At 36.6% G+C, this 22,151-nt stretch overlaps 1 protein-coding gene across 3 annotated transcripts; it reads left to right on the forward strand.

The window, feature by feature from the left end:
* Positions 1 to 1,146: 1,146 nt before the first annotated feature.
* On the forward strand, positions 1,147 to 21,279 carry PDK4 (pyruvate dehydrogenase kinase 4). 3 transcript variants are annotated; one of them, XR_009701833.1, is made up of 12 exons: positions 1,147 to 1,496; positions 2,484 to 2,625; positions 3,825 to 3,896; positions 4,656 to 4,840; positions 5,009 to 5,095; positions 5,554 to 5,631; positions 7,771 to 7,847; positions 9,642 to 9,740; positions 9,941 to 10,051; positions 10,238 to 10,351; positions 11,534 to 11,845; positions 21,010 to 21,279. XR_009701833.1 is itself a non-coding variant. In XM_061198549.1 (11 exons), exons 1-11 carry the CDS (start codon positions 1,382 to 1,384, stop codon positions 11,675 to 11,677), a joined length of 1,224 nt encoding a protein of 407 aa, XP_061054532.1. In that variant the 5' UTR covers positions 1,147 to 1,381; the 3' UTR covers positions 11,678 to 13,800. The 3 variants fall into 3 exon arrangements, 1 of the variants encoding a protein (XP_061054532.1); XR_009701834.1 differs by lacking the exon at positions 21,010 to 21,279 and adding an exon at positions 13,301 to 13,800; XM_061198549.1 differs by lacking the exon at positions 21,010 to 21,279 and having other exon boundaries at positions 11,534 to 13,800.
* The last annotated feature ends 872 nt before the right edge of the window (positions 21,280 to 22,151 follow it).

The following is a 22,151-nucleotide window of genomic DNA, read 5'->3' on the forward strand; positions in this document are numbered from 1 at the left end:
ATGGAGCTATGCACATATGTAAAAAAGGATTCAGAATACAAAGATATAAATCATAGTGGTATCAAAACCTATCTCCAAGTGGAGATGCAATTTGGAACTTTCCCCATGTTTCCACAACTGTCTAAGCTTGAGTAGCAACAAAGCAGAGTAGGAATCAGAAAGATGCATCAGACATGGTCCCAAACCTGATCTCTTTCAGGGGAGAGGGTTCAGAAAGGGACAAAACAAGAACATAAATAGCTACAATATAATGTCATAAGGGACAAAAGCCGTATTTGGAAGAAAGAGCAGGGAGAGGCAATCAGGAAAGATATCTTGCAGCACATAGTTTGTGCTGGACATTTACCGGTATAAAATAATGTCTTAAGCAAAGATTTGGATAAAGGACATTTCATACAGGAGGACAGAGTGAGCAAATTCTCTGGAGAAAAAAAAAAGAGTCAAACTGACAAATTACTCCCTTTTAAATCTTGTTTTTAATTAAAAGAGTTAAGCCTAATGGAGGGAATGTATTACTGGAAGGAAACAAATTGATGGCTTTTTATCGCCACAAGAAAAAGTAAACGTACTTTGGGCTGCTCCTCAAGTCCCAGCAAAAGGAACTTCCAGTTCCCGACTTGCGCTATTCACCGATGGAGAAAACGCTGTAAGAACTCTAGGCTGTTTATTCTTTTCGCTGTCCAATGGCAGAGAAGCCCATACTTTTGGACGCAGCTGATTAGCTACTGTAAAAGCCCCGCACCGAGCAAGGACCAATGACATCTCCGAGCCCAGATTCTTGGAAATAGCTTCTGGCTTGGAATGCGTGACATTGAGACAGCCTCTCACTTGTAAACAAGGTCGAGTCTGGGTTGGCCCCAGCCCACGCTATCAGGGGTCCTGTCCCAAGTGGCTGATCTTGAGCCCACGGACCTCCTGACGGCCGCTTTGGCTTCCTGCTGTCCCCTTACCCCTCACAGCTTCGGGTGCCAGGCCTCCGCGTCCTGGAGGCGGGGCCCAAAGTTCTTTATCTGAGCTGACGGGCGCGGCTCCAAGCTCAGGAAGCTCTCCCAGTTCCAGTGGCTCCTCCCGGTTGGAGCTTCGCGGGCGGGGGATGCGGGGGCGGGGTGCAGGGAAACAAATAAAACCTCGGGAGGCGGCGGGTGGTGACTGGACACGAACTTGAGTCTCAAGCTACCTACTGCTCCATCGACTCACTACCCGATTCCTCCACCGCGAAGCACCCCCGAACCTCAGCCCAGGCCGGGGAGCACGAGCCCGCCAGCCACCTGCTCTCCCCGCCCGAACGCGCCCCGTCCCTTCTAAGGCCCCAGGTCCTGCTCCCCGCAGCCTTCACCCCACACACCAGCCCCAGCTCGTGCCAGGAACGGTGGGCATCAAGATGAAGGCGGCACGCTTCGTGATGCGCAGCGCCGGCTCCCTGGTACCCCGCGAGGTCGAGCATTTCTCGCGCTACAGCCCGATCCCGCTGTCCATGAAGCAGCTGCTGGACTTCGGTGAGCGGGGACGTAGGGCCCGGGCGGGGACTGGGGAGCTGCCTTAACTTTTAGACCCGGTGTAGGGAGGGCTGGACTCATTACTTAAAACACCTGGGGTCCGCTTTCCTGCTGAACCCTGGAACCTCGAAGCCAGCACACCTTGCCTTTCTTAGATCTGCCTTCTTTCTGACAGTTTGTGCCTGCAGGTCAAGGCCACTTGCAGCCCCGCTGATGCTGGATGGTTTGAGCTCATCTTTCCTATTCTTTTCTGTCCAAAGTTTTCTGTCAAAATACTTTTTGCTTTCAGTCACCATTTAACAATGAACTGGAAACTTCATCCCCTCCTTCACTGCATAGTACTTCTTGGAGAAGATTCCTAATATTATAAAGTAGCTTTGAATTAACTGAGATTTTATCCTTTAGCCACCCTCCACCCCTCCACAGGGTTCATCTCTCTGTATTCCTAACAAATTTGTCTCTTTAACTTTATCGTTATCTATATATTTGCATTACTGTTGAAAATATTTACAAACTTTCTGCAGAAATCTTATAAAGAAAATTTCAAGGATTTAAATGTGGTATTATTTATCACTAGTCTGGAAACATCAGGACTCCCACCCCACCCCTTTTCCCCTCACTACAGTTTCATATCTAGAACTCTGTGAATGATGTTGTCTCCCTGACGTTGTGATTTGACTAAATCCTGCATTCTTTTATGAATACTAAGAGCCTTGGGATATTATGACTTCTTGGAAGTGAATCCTCATCAAAAGAGAAAACAATAATTCTCATATTTGGTCACTTTTTAAAAAAGAAAGAAAGACAAAAGACAGTAAAGAAGAAGATGCTTACTCCTGAATTATCTACAAGCAGTTACCCAACTGAGAGTGAAATATAATTTTGTAATATATATATGTGTGTTCAATATTGGATAGTTAATGCTACTCAAATATATAATTTAGATATACTTTTTTCCAAAAACTAAATAAATGCTGTTTATTACAGGTTCAGAAAACGCATGTGAAAGAACCTCTTTTGTGTTTTTGAGACAAGAGTTGCCTGTGAGGCTAGCCAATATCCTGAAGGAAATTTATATCCTCCCTGATGGATTAGTAAATACCTCTTCAGTGCAATTAGTTAAAAGCTGGTAAGTGGTGAAACATTCTGAAACAATCTCTAGTTTTAAGGTAGTTATCTGAGTATGAATTCTTACAATATATTAACATCATAATTGGAAAACAGGTGGTCTGAAGCTTAAATACTTTGAAAGATGTAAAGAATTTTCTATTAATTTAGGGTAAGTTATCATAAGGGCAGTTATAAAGCTATAAACAGACATTTTTACCCTGAAAAAGCAGATACTTTCACAATATAATTTTTATTTTAGAAGACAATATGAAAAATAATTGACAGTTACAATATTAGTTTGTATTTAAAATAATAAAAGACAGTTTGATATTACAAAAAGAATCCTGTCCTAGAAATAGATACAAATGACTACTATTTAGAGAGGGCCTAATCTTTGTTACTTACAAACCAATTAACAAAGCAGGCCCGGGATCAAATCATGCCTTCCTCTTTTCCTAGTTGTGGAATCCTTGCCTAGTGTCTTATCTCTAGGCCTCAATTCCCCCATCTATTATTGAGGAGAATAAAGTATATGTCTCAAAGGGATATTTGAGTGTAATTAAATGAGGTAATCCATTTTAAAAGCACTTAGAACAGTACCAGGCACACAGCCAGCACTCAGTGTCAGTAATTATCTCCTTTTGCAAATAAGGATACTGACTTAGAGAGGGTAGGTAAACCAAAGGAGCAGATTTTAAGAGAACAGAGCCAGGTTATGCACTGAGGCAGATATGCACCAGACCTTCACCCTAACCCACTGACTGTACAACTTTTTGTTTGTTGTTTTAAGAAATATATGTAGTATGCACCCATTAAACAATTGCAATCTGAAACATATTCAATCCATAGTATTTACTGCTGCTTTCAAGACTTCTATTCACCTATGAATGAATACAGGAAGAAAAAAATATGAAGCCTTTCTGTAAAAGTCATTTCTAAATGCTTTTGCTATAAAAATAAAGACATTTGACAAACAAAACAGAAAACTGAATAGTGATCTAGGATAGTTAAACATAATTTTTAGTTAGAAAGTTGAGGGTTAAATTTGTAGCTTTCTTTTTTCTAAGACATATGTTTTCCAAATGTCTTGGAGGAAAGTTTTAATTTTAAACATAATACGTTCTCTCTTCAAATCATTTGGAAAAAAGCAATCTGTTTTCAGCCACTTGTAAGTGACTATTCAATTTTAAAACTTAAAGCACACCTGTCGCTTTACAGGTATATCCAGAGCCTGATGGAGTTGGTGGAATTCCACGAGAAAAGCCCAAAGGACCAGAAAACATTATCAGAGTAAGTTTTATGCATTAGAATAAGTGTCTAAAACTTTAACTATTTCTAAACATCAGATTTTTTTAAGACCTCACTTAAAGGATAATTTATAATAGTATCCTGAATAATAAATAACTACCCCTTACAAATGACAAGTTTTGGCTTGTTGGTTTTTTAAAAGCAATAGAGAATTATGGCATTGGAAATGATGCTGAGGATGAAAAGTGTAGAGGACTTTTTAAAATAAGGAAATCTATTTTTACTCTAAATTTAGTATGATGATTAGATTTATAGAAGGATTTACTGCTACATAATATCAATGCACATTGGTGTCATTGTAGAGTACACATTTTTTTTCAGAGTAATTGACAGTTTCTAGCTATAAGAATGAGAAATAAGAATCTTTTCTAAATCTTACAAGAAATTTGAAGTTTTTTTCACAATGGCATTCTAGAGCCATCTTTAATATTACTTATTTTTTAAATTATTTTTTTTAAAGAGAAAGCTTAGTGAACAACTGGAATGATCATAACAGTCACAGAGCTGATATTTTACATGTAAGCTAAAAGCAAAATAAATCTGTTTATGAAGCTATCTCCTCTACTGTAGTCAAAGAATCTGTAGTGAGAGTCTTAATAAAGCTTCATCCAAACATTGTATGATTTGATTTGTTTGGATGGGTACTTGAGAAAAGCTTTACCTTCTTTGAAGTAATCTAAGAAATATAAATTAATGAAACTTATTTGAACTTCTACTAACCATAAACGTGTTTTGGCTTAGTTTTGTAGATACTCTCATCAAAGTTCGAAATAGACACCATAATGTAGTTCCTACAATGGCACAAGGAATCCTAGAGTATAAAGATGCCTGTACAGTTGACCCAGCCACCAATCAAAATCTTCAGTATTTCTTGGATCGATTTTACATGAACCGTATTTCTACCCGGATGCTGATGAACCAGCACAGTAAGTTAGTTCATCATGGTCATGATATATAGTGATGGATGTAGAATATAAGCCATACTCTAAGTAGATATTTCACTACTTGGTGGATCACATTCTTTCTCAGAGGTAGTTCTAATCATTATTATCCTGATTTTTATAACAATATTCTTTGTTTTCATTTTTCAACAGTCCTTATATTTAGTGACTTACAGACAGGAAACCCAAGCCACATTGGAAGCATTGATCCAAACTGTGATGTGGCAGCAGTGGTCCAAGGTAATTTCTAGGTTTCTGCATTTCCCTTATTGAAAATGTACATTATCTGATTGACACATCTACTGTTGAGGTGACTCTGAATGAATTACTATTCAGAGTGCTCCATTTATGTTTTTATAAATACTGTAATGAAGGTCCTTTGTTTTTGAGAGTCAAGTGTTTAAATATTCACTTATAATATTATAAAAAATCCAAATATCAATAGCTAATGTGCCGTATTCTCATATATTATATTTGATCTCTTAAGTGCACATATTCCTATAGCAACAGCTATAACTTAAACACTGTGTTCATTTTTTTCTTCAATAAAATATTAAAAATTTATTTTTCCATACACATAAACCTGTACTCTAATGAATATTTTGGATTAAGGGTAGTGTATACACTGAAGATCACTTGAAAATTTTACTTGGCGTAAATTCACTTAATCACTATGGAAAACAACCCTTCCATTCCAGATGCCTTTGAGTGTTCCAAGATGCTTTGTAATCAGTATTATTTAACATCTCCAGAATTAAAGCTCACACAAGTGAATGGTAAGCTATAAATTAAATATATTTTCATCTATGGAAAATTCAGTGTTCTCCCAGTATGATTACTTCTTGTAAATACAAAGCAATGTCTGTGTTCATTTTTTGCCTTCTGAACTTGCCTAGAATTTGTACACATTTTTTTTTGAAGCCAAGGTTCTCTTTATCTCAACTGGAAAGTTGCAATTGAGTATATTCAGTTGCTAATGAAAATTCATAAAGAAGAATGGTTTGAACAGATAATTTAGGATTTAGAGTAGCAGCTAAGTTCCAATATCTTTGATCAAAGAAAGATTGCTTACTACAGAATACAGGAATAAGGAGGTCAGATTAGGGGGAACCACTTGGTAGTGGAGATATGCTCCTAAAGAGGTTACTTATCAGATCTGAAAACAAAAACACTTTAAATTGCACTATAAGAAAGAAGCCAGTCATAGAAGGACAAATACTATGTGATTGCACTTATATGAGGTATCAAAAATAGTCAAGCTCATAGAAGCGGAGAGTAGAATGGTGGTTGCCAGAGGCTGAAGGAAGCAGGGAGAAGGGGAGTTGCTATTCAGTGGGTATAAAATTTCAGTTATGCAAGATGAATAAGTTCTAGAGATCTGCTGTACAACACCATTCCTACAGTTAACAATACTATATTGTACACTTAAATATTTAAGAAGGTAGATGTTAAATGTTCTTACCAATTTTTTTTTTTTAAATTTTCACTATAAGTATATATCACTGTTTTGGAAGCAGAGCATACTTCAATAGCTTCAACTCTAGGGTACCTAAAAGGATAAGGTCTTCCCACACTGAATGAAGTAATTACAGGATGAATGCAAGGCACTATTTTTATCTTATCCCATAGTTGCTTCTCAAAGCAAGACAGTACACTTAAATTGGAATAACCTCCTTTCAACTCAAAGTAAACATCTTTTTCAAGTAATAGTTATACAGGAACAATGTTTGTTGGTGGTGAGAATTAAAATCAAGTTGCTCAAATTAAGAGTAGCTTAACTCATGGATTGGGGATAGGGAAATGTAATGGATTGCTACACTAAAAGTAGGAGTACAAATAAAGATTGAAAAATATTTTTAAGCATTAACAGCATTGTTGCATAATACTTGTAGATAAACTGCTTGAACTGTTTGATGAAATAAGGAGGGAATTGTGCCAGACCTTGTTTTCTGATTCAAACTTTGCCAAGGCCTGGAACACCAAAGAATAATACTTTTATTTTTCTTTTCAGAGTATTACGAGGTTTTTGTTTCTGTTTTCTTTAGCCTCTTGGTGAAATTTAAGCATATTTAGCCTATGGGATTTTATGTTTAGTTGCTAAAAATCAAGAATAATCAGATGGGGCTTCCCTGGTGGCACAGTGGTTAAGAATCCACCTGCCAATGCAGGGGACATGGGTTCGAGCCCTGGTCCAGGAAGATCCCACATGCCGTGGAGCAACTAAGCCCGTGTGCCACAACTACTGAGCCTGCGCTCTAGAGCCCGTGAACCACAACTACTGAAGCCCACGTGCCTAGAGCCCGTGCTCCACAACAAGAGAAGCCACCTCAATGAGAAGCCCGCGCACCACAACGAAGAGTAGCCCCCGCTCTCCACAGCTAGAGAAAAGCCTGCGCACAGCAACGAAGACCCAATGCAGCCAAAAAATTAAATAAATTAATTTTAAAAAAAGAATAATCAGATGTGTTATTTTCCCATGCATTAAAATTATGAAAATTATAGCTAGCTAGCATCAATTTTGATGTTATACTGTAGACTTACATTTTTCTTCTTTTTTAAGATGCATATAATTTTAACTCTGTAATTGTCCAGTACAAAAGTTTTGAAAGTAGAAATAACTAATCCATGTCATCTAATTTAGAGCACCCTTGTTTTACATTTATCTGACTTTATGCATTTGTAGAGAACTGCAAAAATTAATCATAGAGCACAAGGTAGCAACTGTAATAGCATTTTGAACATAAGCCAGTTGTGTTTACTGTTTAAAGGGAAGCTTCTAAGGTAGGATTTTAGAGTGAGGAGGATGGGGAGTATTCCAATTCTGTTTAAATCTAAAATATTAATCAAATAGATATGAAAGTTTATTTTAATGAAATATTTGTTTAGCAATTCTAAATTAGCTTAATTTTTTCTAGGAAAATTTCCAGGCCAACCAATTCATATTGTGTATGTTTCGTCTCACCTTCATCATATGCTCTTTGAACTATTCAAGGTAAGACACTTCACAATAATTGCAATTTTGTTTTTTTTAAATGTTAACTGGTTACATTTTTATTTCCTTTATCATTCCCTACTAAACAGGAGCCTCACTATCTTCTCCCAAGCATGCTTCTGTGTCCTAACAGAAAGAAGCTACAGTTAATGTTTGAAAGGGTACATGCAGTTCCTTGTAGCATCAACTTGTATGTGAGAATGCACAATATGATTCACTATATCTCAATGCTCCCTGTTCCCATTATTTTTTCAGGTGTCCAACAAAGCACTAGTCATTCATGCATTCATGAAGGAAGGTCGTGGGGTGAATGCTTCAGTGACTGAGGCCTTGTTATCTCCATCCCCATAGGCCGGTCCAACTCTAAATCCAGAGGTTCAGGTCCAGAATCACTGGACGTGGCAGGGTCCCAACCTATGACTAGAATATACTCAAAGGACAGTCAGTTCCTTCAGTGATCTATTTTAATGTGCATATGAATCACCTGGGGGTTTTGTTAAAAGTCAGATTCTGCTTCAGTAGGTCTGGGATTGGGCCTGAGGTTACGAACTTCTAATAAGCTAACAGGTGATGCCGCTGATCCATGGTCCACACTTTCCGTAGCTAAACAGTAGGGTAGGGCTTCTCAAACGTTAGTGTGCATTAGCATCACCTAGAGAGCTTTTAAAACACAGATGCTTAAGCCTGTCCCAGAGATTTTGATACTCTTGACCTGAGAATCTGCATTTCTAACAAGCTCTTAGAGGCTGTGGATGTTACTGGTCTGGGACAGCCAGGTACTAAGAATCAAATCCTGTCCCGGGTTCTAAGCCCAAACTGAAACTCTATACTTGCACCAAAAGATAGAAAAACACTTGAAGCTTTGTGATGGTTCCTAAGAGTTCCCTGGACTGGAGAGGAGGAAGTCTTCAAAAAAAGTGAAATCCACTTCTAATTCTGATGTAACTCTTCCCGGAAACTACTGTTTCCTAACTTATTCTAATGTTAATGCAATGAGGTATTGATTGTACTACAAACATCTGATCTATTTTATTTCTCTTCAGCTAATGCTTAGGGCTTAACATTATTATATAGAAACCAGAAAGCAGATAACCCATCAGAAGAAGGGTAGAGAGGAAAATGGGTAAAATAAACCAAAACTTTATCTGTTTGAGATTCATCTACTTACCTGAAAACTTGTTTGAGCTTCTTCTCTGTTAAGGGACAAAAGATGCTTTTTTGTTGATTTGATTTACTTTTAAATTGAATGGTCCAACTCATACAGTTATTTTGCCATCATTGGTAAAAGTTAAGATGATAATCAAATGCAAATTGAAACTTAATTTAGAATTATTTACTATCCTTTTAAATGTAACAACCTTTTCCCAGCAAATTTTATAAAAGCCAATAAATTGGTTCAATGATTCACTGTTTATTTGTTATGTAATAGTCTTTGGTGCTTAGATGTAAAATGTAATGGAAAGTCAGAAAAGAGAAAGCCAGGAAATGGACTATAAAAACCAATTTCTACATTTAAATTAAGCTTACAAATAAGAACTTGACAGGTAGCAGAATTGTTTTTCCATTAGACATTACTCCCAGTAGCTATATTACATGGTAAATGAATATTTTTCATTATACCTCCTGCATGACACAATCATAAATGGCTGTTTACAGAGCTATTTTACTACTAAAAAAATAAAATAAGAACTTTGAATTACCCTCTGTGCTGCTTTTATTATAAACATAAAAAACAGTTATTTATTGTCCCTCATCCTCCTGCCATTGAATTCCTTACGGTTTTGTTTTCTTTAGAATGCAATGAGGGCCACAGTTGAACACCAGGAAAATTGGCCTTCCCTGACACCAATTGAGGTGATTGTTGTCTTGGGAAAAGAAGATCTTACAATTAAGGTAACCATTCTCTGTTTTTCTTTTGAGTCTTTCTTAAGAGAATTTTTAAAAGAGTCAATAATAATAAAGCTCTCTGCTTTGAACAATAGATCAAAGTCATGTACACCAGGTGACTTTTAAATGAAGGAAAGACATTTTAATGTAAACAAATGCATATTGTTTTTAATGTGTAGCTCTGATGACTGGTTTGTTTGTTTAAGATTTCAGATAGAGGAGGTGGTGTTCCCCTGAGGATCATTGACCGGCTCTTTAGTTACACGTACTCTACTGCACCGACGCCTGTGATGGATAATTCCCGGAATGCTCCTTTGGTAAGACCAATTATATGGCTAAGTTCATCCCAGCCGCCTACTTCTAAATGTAGAGCAAGGATTACAAGGAAGTATTTAGGCAAGTTAATCAATTTAGTTAAATTGGGCATGGGGGTTATGAGAAAGCATTTTGTATTCCTATGATCATGTTCACCACTTTGTCAATAACTGATCTTTCCCTTCTAGGCTGGTTTTGGTTATGGCTTGCCAATTTCTCGTCTCTATGCCAAGTACTTTCAAGGAGATCTAAATCTCTACTCTTTGCCAGGATATGGAACAGATGCTGTCATCTACTTAAAGGTATCCTTTAAATCCAACAAAAAAAATCATATTTCTGAAAAGACTCTTCTTTTACAGCCCTGAGTTCTACGGTCCACAGCGAATACCCAAACTGAGTTAGTGCCAATAATGACCACAAGTCATTATATTTTCTATTTGGTATGTGTAGATATATTATTTAATATTTAATGTGGTAACGTATCAAAAAGGAAGTGGGCCAGGCTACTTGCCTCAATGAAGCAAAATTGTTTCCCAAGAAGTGCATTAGTTTCTGAGTGAGGAGATGCTCATTTGAATTTTTTAAGGCAAATCCTATCGGCATCTGTAAGAATAGCTATACTTTTGTTTTACTTAGACTTGTGGGAAATACATATATGCTAATAATATTTCAGCCTAGAAAACAACTGATATCAAGATACTCAAGACCTTAAGCTGACCTTGTTAGAAATCCAGGGAGAGGAAAGCTGACTGCTCAGAAGCTGTCAGTGGGGTGCCTGGCATTTCCTGTTTAAACTTTAAAATTTGGTACATGTTTTTTCCATTTCTGATAAAGCCTCAATTTATTTGTTAAGGTCACTGTCCTGATGCTGTTAATCATTTGCCAACTATTTCAAATGAAAATATATTCACAGTTATTAACAACTAAAACATTACGCTTCTAGGCTCCCATTTTGTGCAAGGGAAAATGGGACCATTTGCCGCACGGTCTTAGAACACCTGAAATAGTTATTCATTTCTTAAATAGTAAAAATGTCTTCAAAGTATTAGAAAAGGTTAACATATTATAGATTTATAGTATCAGATTTTAATAGATCAATAGTATCAGGTTAGGACTCTCACTTTATCACACATACAAAGGTTTTGCCTGGAAAACCTATTTGCCTACTGCTATTCAACTCTATGGCATCAGCAATATCCAAACAAGGGACATGTGTAACTACTGAACACAAATACTGTTACCTAATTTATAACTGTATATATATTATTTCAGCCCCTATGGGGTGCAGATAATATTTATTTTTCAGTTTTCTTTTATACAGTGCCTAGCATACCATGGACTCTGGTGTGCTCTTATTACTAAATCAGTTAAAAGAATGTATTTGAATGTTTGAATACTTACCTCTGAATTTATTTTGAATAATCACTTCAGGTACAAATTATGCGATGAATAATTTCTTTGATTTTTTCTCCCCCTTCTTTGAGGCTTTATCTTCTGAGTCTGTAGAAACACTCCCAGTCTTTAACAAATCAGCCTTCAAACATTATCAGACGAGCAGCGAGGCTGGTGACTGGTGTATCCCAAGCAAGGAACCAAAGAACCTGGCAAAGGAAAAAGTGGCTGTGTGAGAAGGGACCCTCAGGACGCTTTAAGGGATCAAAGTGGGTCTATGCCAGTGCTGCTTCCTGAATGTTTGCGTGTGAACTCTTGTTTTCTCAAAAACAAACACCAGCAACAAAAACTCCTTGATCAGAACACTGATGTGAAGAGGAAGAAAGCTCCTTTCTGTGACCCAGGTGAGCACAGTGCGGGACTACAGGAGTTCATGGCTGGCCAGCTCTTTATTCTCTGAACTTAGAATATGAGTATGAGTTTATATCAAATCCTGAAGAAGAAATAAGCCTCAGTTTTACATCTCTTTATCAACAAGAATGGGAAAGAGTGAGAAGTGAAGATGTAGGCTAGCAGTTTCAACGACTGATATTTTAGGCCAATGGTTGATGTTATAAGATATTGGTATTTATGGATTATCAAGTGTCAATGTACCAGTACTTTCCTGTCATTCAAAGGACTAGGGCTTATTTTATACTATATGATTAGAAATGTATGTAAACATACATTTCATATATATCTATGCACTCTAGAGATGAAAAGCCAGTGACTGAAATAACATTTACTTTGAATGAGGAGGAATGAGCCAACACATTTTATTCAAAGTTGCAGCCAAGGCATGGGCCTATGTAAAAACTCAGAAGAAAGCCCCTTCTGATAAATACAGTGCCTTTATTATGCTGCTTTTCCTGTTCACACCTCAAATAAGAAGTGAACACTTATTGCCAGGTGTCTTGTCTTGGTTGAATTTTAAAATATGCACTGAATTCAGGATGTTGGCGGTTGGAGGGAGAGAAGAATTACCAAAGTGATAGCAAAATCTCACCTTGCTTTGTTTATAAATGAAACAGAAGTAGATTGGAAAAACCAGTGTTAGGGAAAGAAATCATGCATTCAGAACCTAACTCAGTAGGAAGGGCTGTTCTCTACACTGCAGTGGTGGTAATCCAAAGGCATCTATTTTCTAGGCTTAAAGAGATGTATTTTTTATATATTGAATTATATTCTCTACACTTCACCATTAACATGTCTGATAAAAAATTTGTAATTAACAAATAGCTCAAGAACATTAGAATTTAAATACTTCTTAGAGTATTTTTAACTAATAGCCTGCAAGTAAGAGGTTTTCATGCTATCGATGCTGATGCTTTCATTTGTGAATCATTGTGAATGAGAGCTAATGCATGAGAGCTGTAATGCATATGGAACTTTGGGGGAGTTCAAGTATAATATGCAGGTTGACAGGGCAGTCTAGCACATTCCTCTTAGAGAAGAAACGAAAAAACAAAGGAAAGTAGGAAGGAAGGAAGGGAGGGAAGAAAGATGGGAAGGGAGAGGGAAGCTGAAGGCAAGCATCTTGCTTTATTCCCCACAAATTATTTCAAGAAATGACCCATATTATCATGGATAAACTATTTGCAAGAGAATGAACTGGTGTCTTTCAAAACGGTATGGCTTCTTTAAATGGTTCTCTCACTCTTGCAAGATAACAGGCTTTTATGAGATAATAAACTCTTCTGTGCCAAATTGCTGTTTTAAACCGGGATATCGAAAAAAACTAGCATTTCCAGTTTTGTAAAATAATCAGCACTGTCTATATGTTGAATTTAACATTTGTGTTTAATTTTCTTATGGCCTAGTGTTGTGGTGCTTCTGGTAGTGGCTATAGAAGCCTCAAACTATTTGTTGTGGATTTCAGATTTTATCATCAGAAGTCCTGGAAGTGACTTTTCTTGATGGTGAGACTCTGGCTCATGCATTTATTGATTACACAGAACTATTTGCAATAGGTTATTTGACTTTTCAAAAATTTAAACATTTTTGCATGTAAATTCTTGTATTTACCAAAGATTTAAAGCAGTTGATTAATAGTTAACTCAAACACGTGAACTATCTTTAAAACACAAGAGAAAAAGAAATGTTGGTATCTCAATAACATCAACTGTGTAAATGGAGTTCTATAAAATAGAAATAGTCCACATTGGTATTTGTGAAATCTATGGAAGAACTTTAGGATTCTAGTGGATGGAAACTGAATGTTCAGGCCCACTTAAATTATTAATGTATAAACTGTGTTTTTGTGTCTAGGTTATGTACAGAGAAATGTGACAATTTTTATAATAAATATTTTTTATTATAATGGTAGATGTAATCTTTTAAAGTTCTTTTCTCAAATTAATGGAAAGTACTAAGAAGAATTTGAGGTAAAGTTTTTCCTCACTTTACACCAAGTCTAATTTAGCTACATATGGGGTATAGCCTTTAAAAAAAAAAAACCTTAAAATCTTAATTTTTAAACAAAAGATACTTTATAGCATTCCAGAAATTTCTGGTTCTCCTTTGCTTTCTTGGTTATGCTCCAATAACACATAGTACAATGTGTGTTTATCTACATGAATAAATTCAATAATTGTTTTTCCAATGCATGTACTCTCTACATTTTTTTTTTGTAAATTTACTTAAGAGTCTCACTTAGTGACTGTATTTACACAGCAAATACATTGGAGTATCAAAATAATTACCTAGATAATTTAGGTTCCCAAACAATTTCTAGATTAAATATCTGAATAATAATAGGGTAGAAATAGGATAGGAAGTACTAAATTAAGTGGTGACATGTTTTATCTTTGCTATCTTCACAGTCTTTCTTTACTAATTTAATCCTACTTTATCGTTAGACAACATTCTCTGCCTACCTCCATAATGCCCTTATTGCAAAGTTTTGCAAAAAAACAAATAAAAAAGGAATGGAGGGAGGAAGGAAGAAAGGAAGGGAAGGAGGGAAGAAAGAAAAGCAATTAGAATAAAATAAAATTAGTGGAATAACTAAATTCTAAAATCTTGTCAGAATAATCATATGTAAATAAAAAAATGCCATCAACTATGGCATTAGACCCTAAAGAACCTATACTGAAGCCCTTCAGCAATGACATGCTTCTTCACTTTGACTACCTTCATTTCTTCTTCTGTCAAGGAAGTACTGCACTGTGTCTAAAGGAAGCCCAAGAGGACACACTCGTACATACCTACACACACGGGATTAGCTGTACAGTTCCCTTGAATTAAGCAACTTGGGAGGTAGGGGGTTAGCATGTGCCCTGGGCTCAGAACCTTCATCCCCATTTCCACAAAAACTGCAAGACTTCAAGTCCCACAATTCTCCATTTATGGACATGTACATCTTTTCGACTCAATGTGTGTACCCCCAAAGGATACTAATTTTCAAGTTCAACAAAGTGGGCTGAATTTTCATTAAAACTATCTTTACACCATTTCTCCCAAATTTCAAATTTGGCTCGAAATGGTAAGAGCATTTGATCTTAACTACAATAACATGTGCAAAGAAAGATTATTGTGACCTAGTAGCTTAAGCATTGGCCTTATAATTTCTTTATTCTCCTACTATGCTTTCAGGTACCGTACTTACACTTAGATGTGTAACAACACTGCAAATGTGCATGAAATCTCCAGGTCACTTTGGTCTGTCTTGATGAAACTATTGAGGAATTTTCATAATTTCACAGGAGCTTATGTAAGAGGTCCCCAACTCTCCACCATGAACACTTAGAGCAGTAGGCTTCTATCTCCATTAACATTCTATCCATACATCTTTTAGGGGATTTTTTTACTTTTTACCTTGTATCACAGTTACTTAGGCTCTTAATAAACATTTCCTGGATGGATACATGAATAAATACATAAATAAACCTCTGCCTTTAGAACAGCATTGCAGCGTTTAAAAGCAGATTGGAACTGTGTTAAACATACATCAAATTTTATAAGATTTTATGCTTTAAATGGTATTCAGAAAGTTTTACAACATTGCAGAAACTCTGGAATATTTTTCCAAGCCAGAAAAATTGCAACTGATCTTGTTTAAAGTAGCTCTACATTGGTGGCCTTTGGCCATTAAAAATTATCACATATTTCAAAAGAAATTAAATAATGGATAAAAGTTATAACTAACGAAATTTCTTGCGCAAATGGGTTGGTATTTCAGATTTTATCAGTATTCTTCCTTCTTGTTCACCTTGGACTCAGATGAAAAAAATATCACCATTCATATTTCATGGCATCTTAATGGAAATGAGCAACTGTCTTTTAATGAGATTTTTCAGTTCCTACTGAAGTGCAAATAAACATAAAAAGCCACTCAAAATCAACAGAAATGTCAGTAGCCTTGAAAACATGTTGAATCTATTAAATGATGTAAAAATGATGTGAACTGTCTTAGTGATAAATCCAGCAATGAAATAATAAAGTTTATCAGCAGATTATAGGACATCATTCTCATATTTACTGCTATTATTCAATGTAATGAAAATAACACAGAACTGGTTGTCAAATAATGCAACATAGCTAGGAATTATTTATGAGCATATTATTTTCCATAAATGTAAAAGGATGCTTTAACATATAAGACAAATAGCCTATTAAATGGCAAAGTCTTGAGTTTATCAATTCCATTAAAACTATGCCCTTTAATGTGTTTCTAGCCCCCAAAATACACTTCGGTATTTGGTAGAATTGCCCTTAACTCAAGTCTTTTTCTTTTAAATTCACTTTTAAGAATAACAAAATATGTTTGAAATTATAGCTTTGTGACCTGAAAATGAAATAAAAATTTGAAAACAAAAATGAAAAACTTATACCATATTCTTAGGCAATTCTCTTTACCTATTTGAGTCCCAGTTTTCTCTTCTACCTATATGAAATAACTAAATGAATTCTAGTTGCTTAAGGAAGACACTTTTAACTCTAAATTCTTTGAATCTATTCTCATAACAAGCAAAAACATTATTTCTTTAATTTTACATTTGTATGAAATGATGGATGTTTACTAAACTTATTGTGGTAATTATTTCATGATGTATATAGGTCAAATCATTATGTTGTACACCTTAAACTTATGCAGTACTGTATGTCAATTATATCTTAATAAAACTGTAAGGGAAAAAATGAACTCTCACATAACTGAATGAATGAATGAATAAGAAAGTTTTTAAAATACATTAACAGTGATGAACTTTATTTTTTAAATTTTAATTTTACATTGGAGTATAGTTGATTTGCAATGTTGTGTTCGTTTCAGGTGTACAGCAAAGTGATTCAGTTATACACATACATACATCTATTCTTTTTCAGGTTCTTTTCCCATATAGGTTATTACAGAGTATTAAGTAGAGTTCCCTGTGCTATACAGTAGGTCCTTGTTGATTATCTATTTTATATATAGTAGTATGTATATGTTAATCTCAACCTCCTAATTTATCCCTACCCCCTTCCCCTTTGGTAACAATAAGTTTGTTTTCTAAGTCTGTGAGTCTGTTTCTGTTTTGTAAATAAGTTCATTTGTATCATATTTTAAATTCCACATATAAGTGATACCATATGATATTTGTCTTTGATTTACTTCACTTAGTATGATAATCTCTAGGTCCATCTATGAATGAATGAATGAATAAAGTTTTTGAATCTATATTTTCTAATAATTCTTTACTGAATACCCTGCCTCCAGTTTCTCTTCAGTCCAAACTAGGCTTTGCATAATATCACTGTCAAGCTCAGAATCTTTTGCTGCCTTCCCAGTGCCTAAGAATCTGATATTTATAGTTTTCTACAATCCAACCTACACGATCAACCTTACAACCTATACCTTCTGTTACTGAACTGTTTAGTATATTGTCTTCTAAATATGCAACAAACATTTTCCTTTTGATCATTGTAAATATGCCTGCCTGAAATGCCCTTCTCTTCTCTGCCTTTTTCCTAAAAGCTGCTCAACCTTCTAAACCCAACTCAAATTCCCCCTCCATGGACTGAGCATCCCAGTCCAAAGTGCCTTCTCTCCCAACTTCTTCCTCTAAGCTCTCACGTGGTCAGGACCATTTTAGTATTTAGCGTGTAATTCCTAAGGTTGCTAGTTAAATGTTATAGAGAGGTATAAAATCCAGAAACCCAATTAGATTGTGTTTTCCCTGCAATCCAGGACCATGAATTACACATACCTATATGAAAACCATGATGTTAAGCCTGTCTCATGTATAGTAGACATCAAAAATATTTCTTGATTAATATATTTTTGATGAGTTGGGAAAACAGAGAAAAGCAATGAAATAATTCCTGATTGAGAAGATTATTCTACTGATCTAAAACCAAAGCCACCCATCGTAACATCAAGGGCCCTCAGCACTTTTTCTCAGCCTGGGAAGGATCCATGTTTATTTCTAGATGGATCATGCCTATAATATATACATACAAACTAACTTAAACCTTTTATTTGAGGCTTAAAACTAGGTCTGTGTCCCCAAGGAGCTTAGAGTCCTGTTGAAGAGTTAAAGAGACACAAACGTGTGAGAAGTTAAATCATGACCAAAGATTTTACTAACAGTTCCAAGTCAACAGTAGAGGAGATGCCATAATTCCTAATATACATAGCCAGGCACATTCACTAACATTAACTGCTATAGAAATTTAAAGAAGGAAAGGTGATTTCAAGCTAAAGTGACTAGGTGGAAAGAGGACAATTTAGGGGAAGTGGGGAAAAGACCATGAAGAAACTATCCAGGGAGAAGGTGGGAAAGGTATATTGGAGCTCAACTGAATATAGTCTGAATGTCTAGATGTGGTATCTGGGGCATCAAAGAGCCATTTACTAGGATAGTAAAAGGATCAAAACAGTTCTGTGGACTAAAATCTTAAGATCATATGTCTCACTGTCAGTTTATTTACAAATTACAGTGCAGCAATCAGCACAATCCTCTTAAATGAGAAATTAATTTAATATTTGAATAATTAAAGAGAGAATCTGTGGTATGTTGACTGATGAGTGAAAACAGCGGGTTTTCACACAAGTGTCATACTGGTCAGACATGTAGAACTCTGGAGCCAGGCTGCCTATATTTCCATGCCAGCTCTGCCACTTAATAGCCATGGGAAGTTACATAACTTTGCTTAAGATTTCTGATCTGTGAAATGGGGATAATACTATAGCACCTTCCTTATAGGAATGTGAAAATTCAAATGAGTTAATATATGTAAAGCATTTATAACATTCTTTGGCACATAATAAAATTTATATAGATATTTGCTATTTTATCCATAATGTTATTTAAGTATTAGATACTGGATCCTTCCTTCTATTAAGTTCCAATACAAATAAGTGGATAGCAATAAAATAAAGTACTGTTCTTCAGACATGAAGCCATACAGTGTGAGCATGCAATATCAATGACAGTAACAAATTTGCTCCAATATGCCCTACTGCCCGATTATGACGCTGGGATTAGAGTTTTAGGTCAAAGTATGGTCTGTTGACCTGAAACTGCTGAGTAAGGCTAAAACCTGTTGAGGAAGGGATCAAACGCAGACCTTGACCTCTTTGGTAATGCTGTCCAACCAAAAACTGGGTGGATGGTGATGCCATGTGTTAGCTAATGAGATCCATTAACTCTTTTAGGTCCCTTTGAGAGCACTGCACAAGGCTGCACCTCCAGAATACCGAGAAGAAGCTAGCTCACTGCACGTTATAAACAAACACATAGCACTTTGCCCAAAGCACACTCTCAATAATTGTTTGTCGAATGGATGAAAAGAGACTTAAACCATAAAAATAACAATTAGGCTTCAGTTGTTCCCCAGGCAGCCTCTTTCCCCTTCTAAATATCATATTTCATCTTGTGAAAGCAGAGCTCCAAATGATAACAAAAGCAAGCACAAAACACGATTTTTAAAAAGCCTTTGAAAACAGTTCCCTGGCATGTTGGAAAGTAGAATATGTTTTCTTACTTTTTTTTTTCTTAGAATGTCTGACAATGGTTCTTTGTTTGTAACTGAAAATATATCCTGCATTCTGTTTAGAGTCAGATGTGATTCTTATTTTTACCTAGTCCAGGTAGTTCCAGGCAGGATTTTACTTACCATGCACTAATTTGGGGGAAATTATTTTAGGGATAAAACTTGCCACTGAGCTTGAAGAAACAATTTTTTAACCACAGATAATCTCTTGGTTATAATATTGACTTGATCTTTTTAAGCTATTATTTCCATTGGCAGAAAATATTTATTTCATGTATTAGAATAGAAATTGGTTTCACTATACTTTTCTTCTCTCTCTGACCCCTTTTAAATTGAACATTAAGTAGGCAAAAAAGAAAATTCTACAGAATTTATTATGTAACAGATATTTTTCCAAGGATTTTACATTAATTAATTCATTTTTCCCTCACAACAACCCTTATATTATTAACTCTTTTGCATAAATCGACTTCTTTTATCCTCACAACATCTGTAGTGTTATTATCCTACCCATTTTACAGATAGGAAACTGAGCCACAAAGCAGTCCAGTAAGTTGCCCCTATCAAGGGACAGAGCTGGGATTTGATTCAAGGCACTCTGTACTCCAGAGCCTTTGCTCTGAAGAAACAGTCCTTCTTTGAGAAATTCAGGGAGGACAGCAACAAGTCAGAGTGATGCCTGAGGTCATGCAAATGTGTAACCCATAGCTAGTCTAGAAGGCAGGGGGACACTGTCACTGACCTCATCACAACGAGCCTAACCAACCAGCTGCAGGCCCCTGTATTTCTTCAGACAATATTTTCAGAAGTCCCTACCTACTTGCAGAGCCATCAGAAGCTTGGGTTGTTAGACCAGCTCACGCTTTCAACTGAATGACACTTAACCATTCTTCAGGCATTGAGGCAATTCACTTACTTATTCAACAAGTAATCAACGAAGATTTCTTAAGCACCACATGCTGCCACGCGCTAGGAATACCATAATGAATCACAACGATTCCTATGCTCAAGGACATTATAGTCTATTTGTGAACATAGAAATTAGGTTTCTAAATATTGATATGTTTTAATATCTTTATTTATTCATATTATCCTGAGAGTTAGATACAAGATTTCTGGGGCAGGGACAAACTATTTATACTTACTTACAGTAAAAACTGCATCAGCTCCCCTGGCCCCAATCTTTCCCCCTCCTAAGGTGATTCAGTGAGAGCCAGACGTCACATTACACTTACTGGGATCCGTACTATAGGTGAAGAACCCCCCCAAAATCTGAGAGTTTATCTGGAAGAGGAACAGCTGTCTCCCACTCCCTCCCTTTGTGAGACAGTGAGAAAAAACTTTGTTCCCTAATGCACACAAACTCTCCTTCAGGAAAGAAAAGGAAGGATCCTGTGTGTTTACCCTCTGGAATGTAAATAAATATTTCCGGGGGCCATATGACAAGTCTCGTCCTGGCAAAGCCCACTAACAATTCCTGGGAAATAAAAATAGAATCTGGATAATAAAATAAAGTTTGACCTTTTTTCCTTTTCCTTTGTGCTTCATCCAGTTTCACTTGTTCACATGGGGCCGTGTGCAGAGGCCATGCACCTGAGGTTGCACACGACACCGCAGTTCAAGACGGCAGCCGAGGGCTGTGTGCAAAGACACTGCACCCGGCACTGCAATGTGGAGCCACGCCCAACCTGCCAGAACTCCACCCCTCCCCCTGCTGTGAAGAACCCTATAAAGCAGCCCCTCCTACAACCTGTCCGGGAAGGTGTGTGCTCTAGAGCGGGAGCTTGCACCTCTCTTTTCTTTGATCAAACAATAAAGCTTTCCTCTGCTTACAAGCAGAATTCAGTCTTGTTCTATTGGTTCGAATGACACCAGGCAGCAGGACCGTCACTGGGGAAGTTTCTCTGGAACGAACTCCACGTAAGGGTCTTATTCCAAGACAACATTTGGAATGTCTCCAGGCCCAGCTTTGGTCAGGTGCCTTTTTCAGAATCAACCCATGTAAACATGGGGGTGAAATGTTCTAAGTGTCCAAGGCTTAATCATGTGCCTACCCACGGGGCTAGAGGAACAGGAGTGTGGTGATAATTGGTCCAATTTAAACCATATAGACTGAGAAGGATAACACAAAATGAGTAGAGATGTTTCCCCGAAGGAAAGGATGGTAGCAAACCAAAAGCATATGTCCACTACAGCAGGAAAGTATGAGTCAGAGCACAGGTGGGGAGATTTTTACTAGGTAGGGGGAAAAACGTGTCCTCCATTATAATAAGAGGAAATCATGTGAGTTAGATCACGTTTTGGTTGTTAAAGCTTATCTTCAGAGAAGGGAAAGATGAAGTGATCAGAGGTTTGAGGACAGAAAATAGCTTTAAAATAATTGCAGCGAGTAGGAGGATAAGCTATGAGAGAACATATAGTTAGGTACAGTGGGGAGAGGAGAGAGGTTGTTGACTAACCTGCTCAGTTGTGTGATTTCTCCCGTAACCTACTCAAGAGTCTGTCTGGATTAGGGGTCAGCAAACTGTTTGTTTTTCCTGTCAAGGGTCAGATAGCAAATATTTTAGGCTTTGTGCACCACATATGGTCTCTTCCACATATTTTTCTTGGCCTTTTAACAAATCTTTAGAAATGAAAAAACTTTTCTTAACTCCTTGACTGGGCTGTAGCTTTCTGGTTTCCATGCAGGCAGGG

This window comes from Eubalaena glacialis, chromosome 8 (assembly GCF_028564815.1).
Source record: "Eubalaena glacialis isolate mEubGla1 chromosome 8, mEubGla1.1.hap2.+ XY, whole genome shotgun sequence".
Lineage (NCBI taxonomy): Eukaryota > Metazoa > Chordata > Mammalia > Artiodactyla > Balaenidae > Eubalaena > Eubalaena glacialis.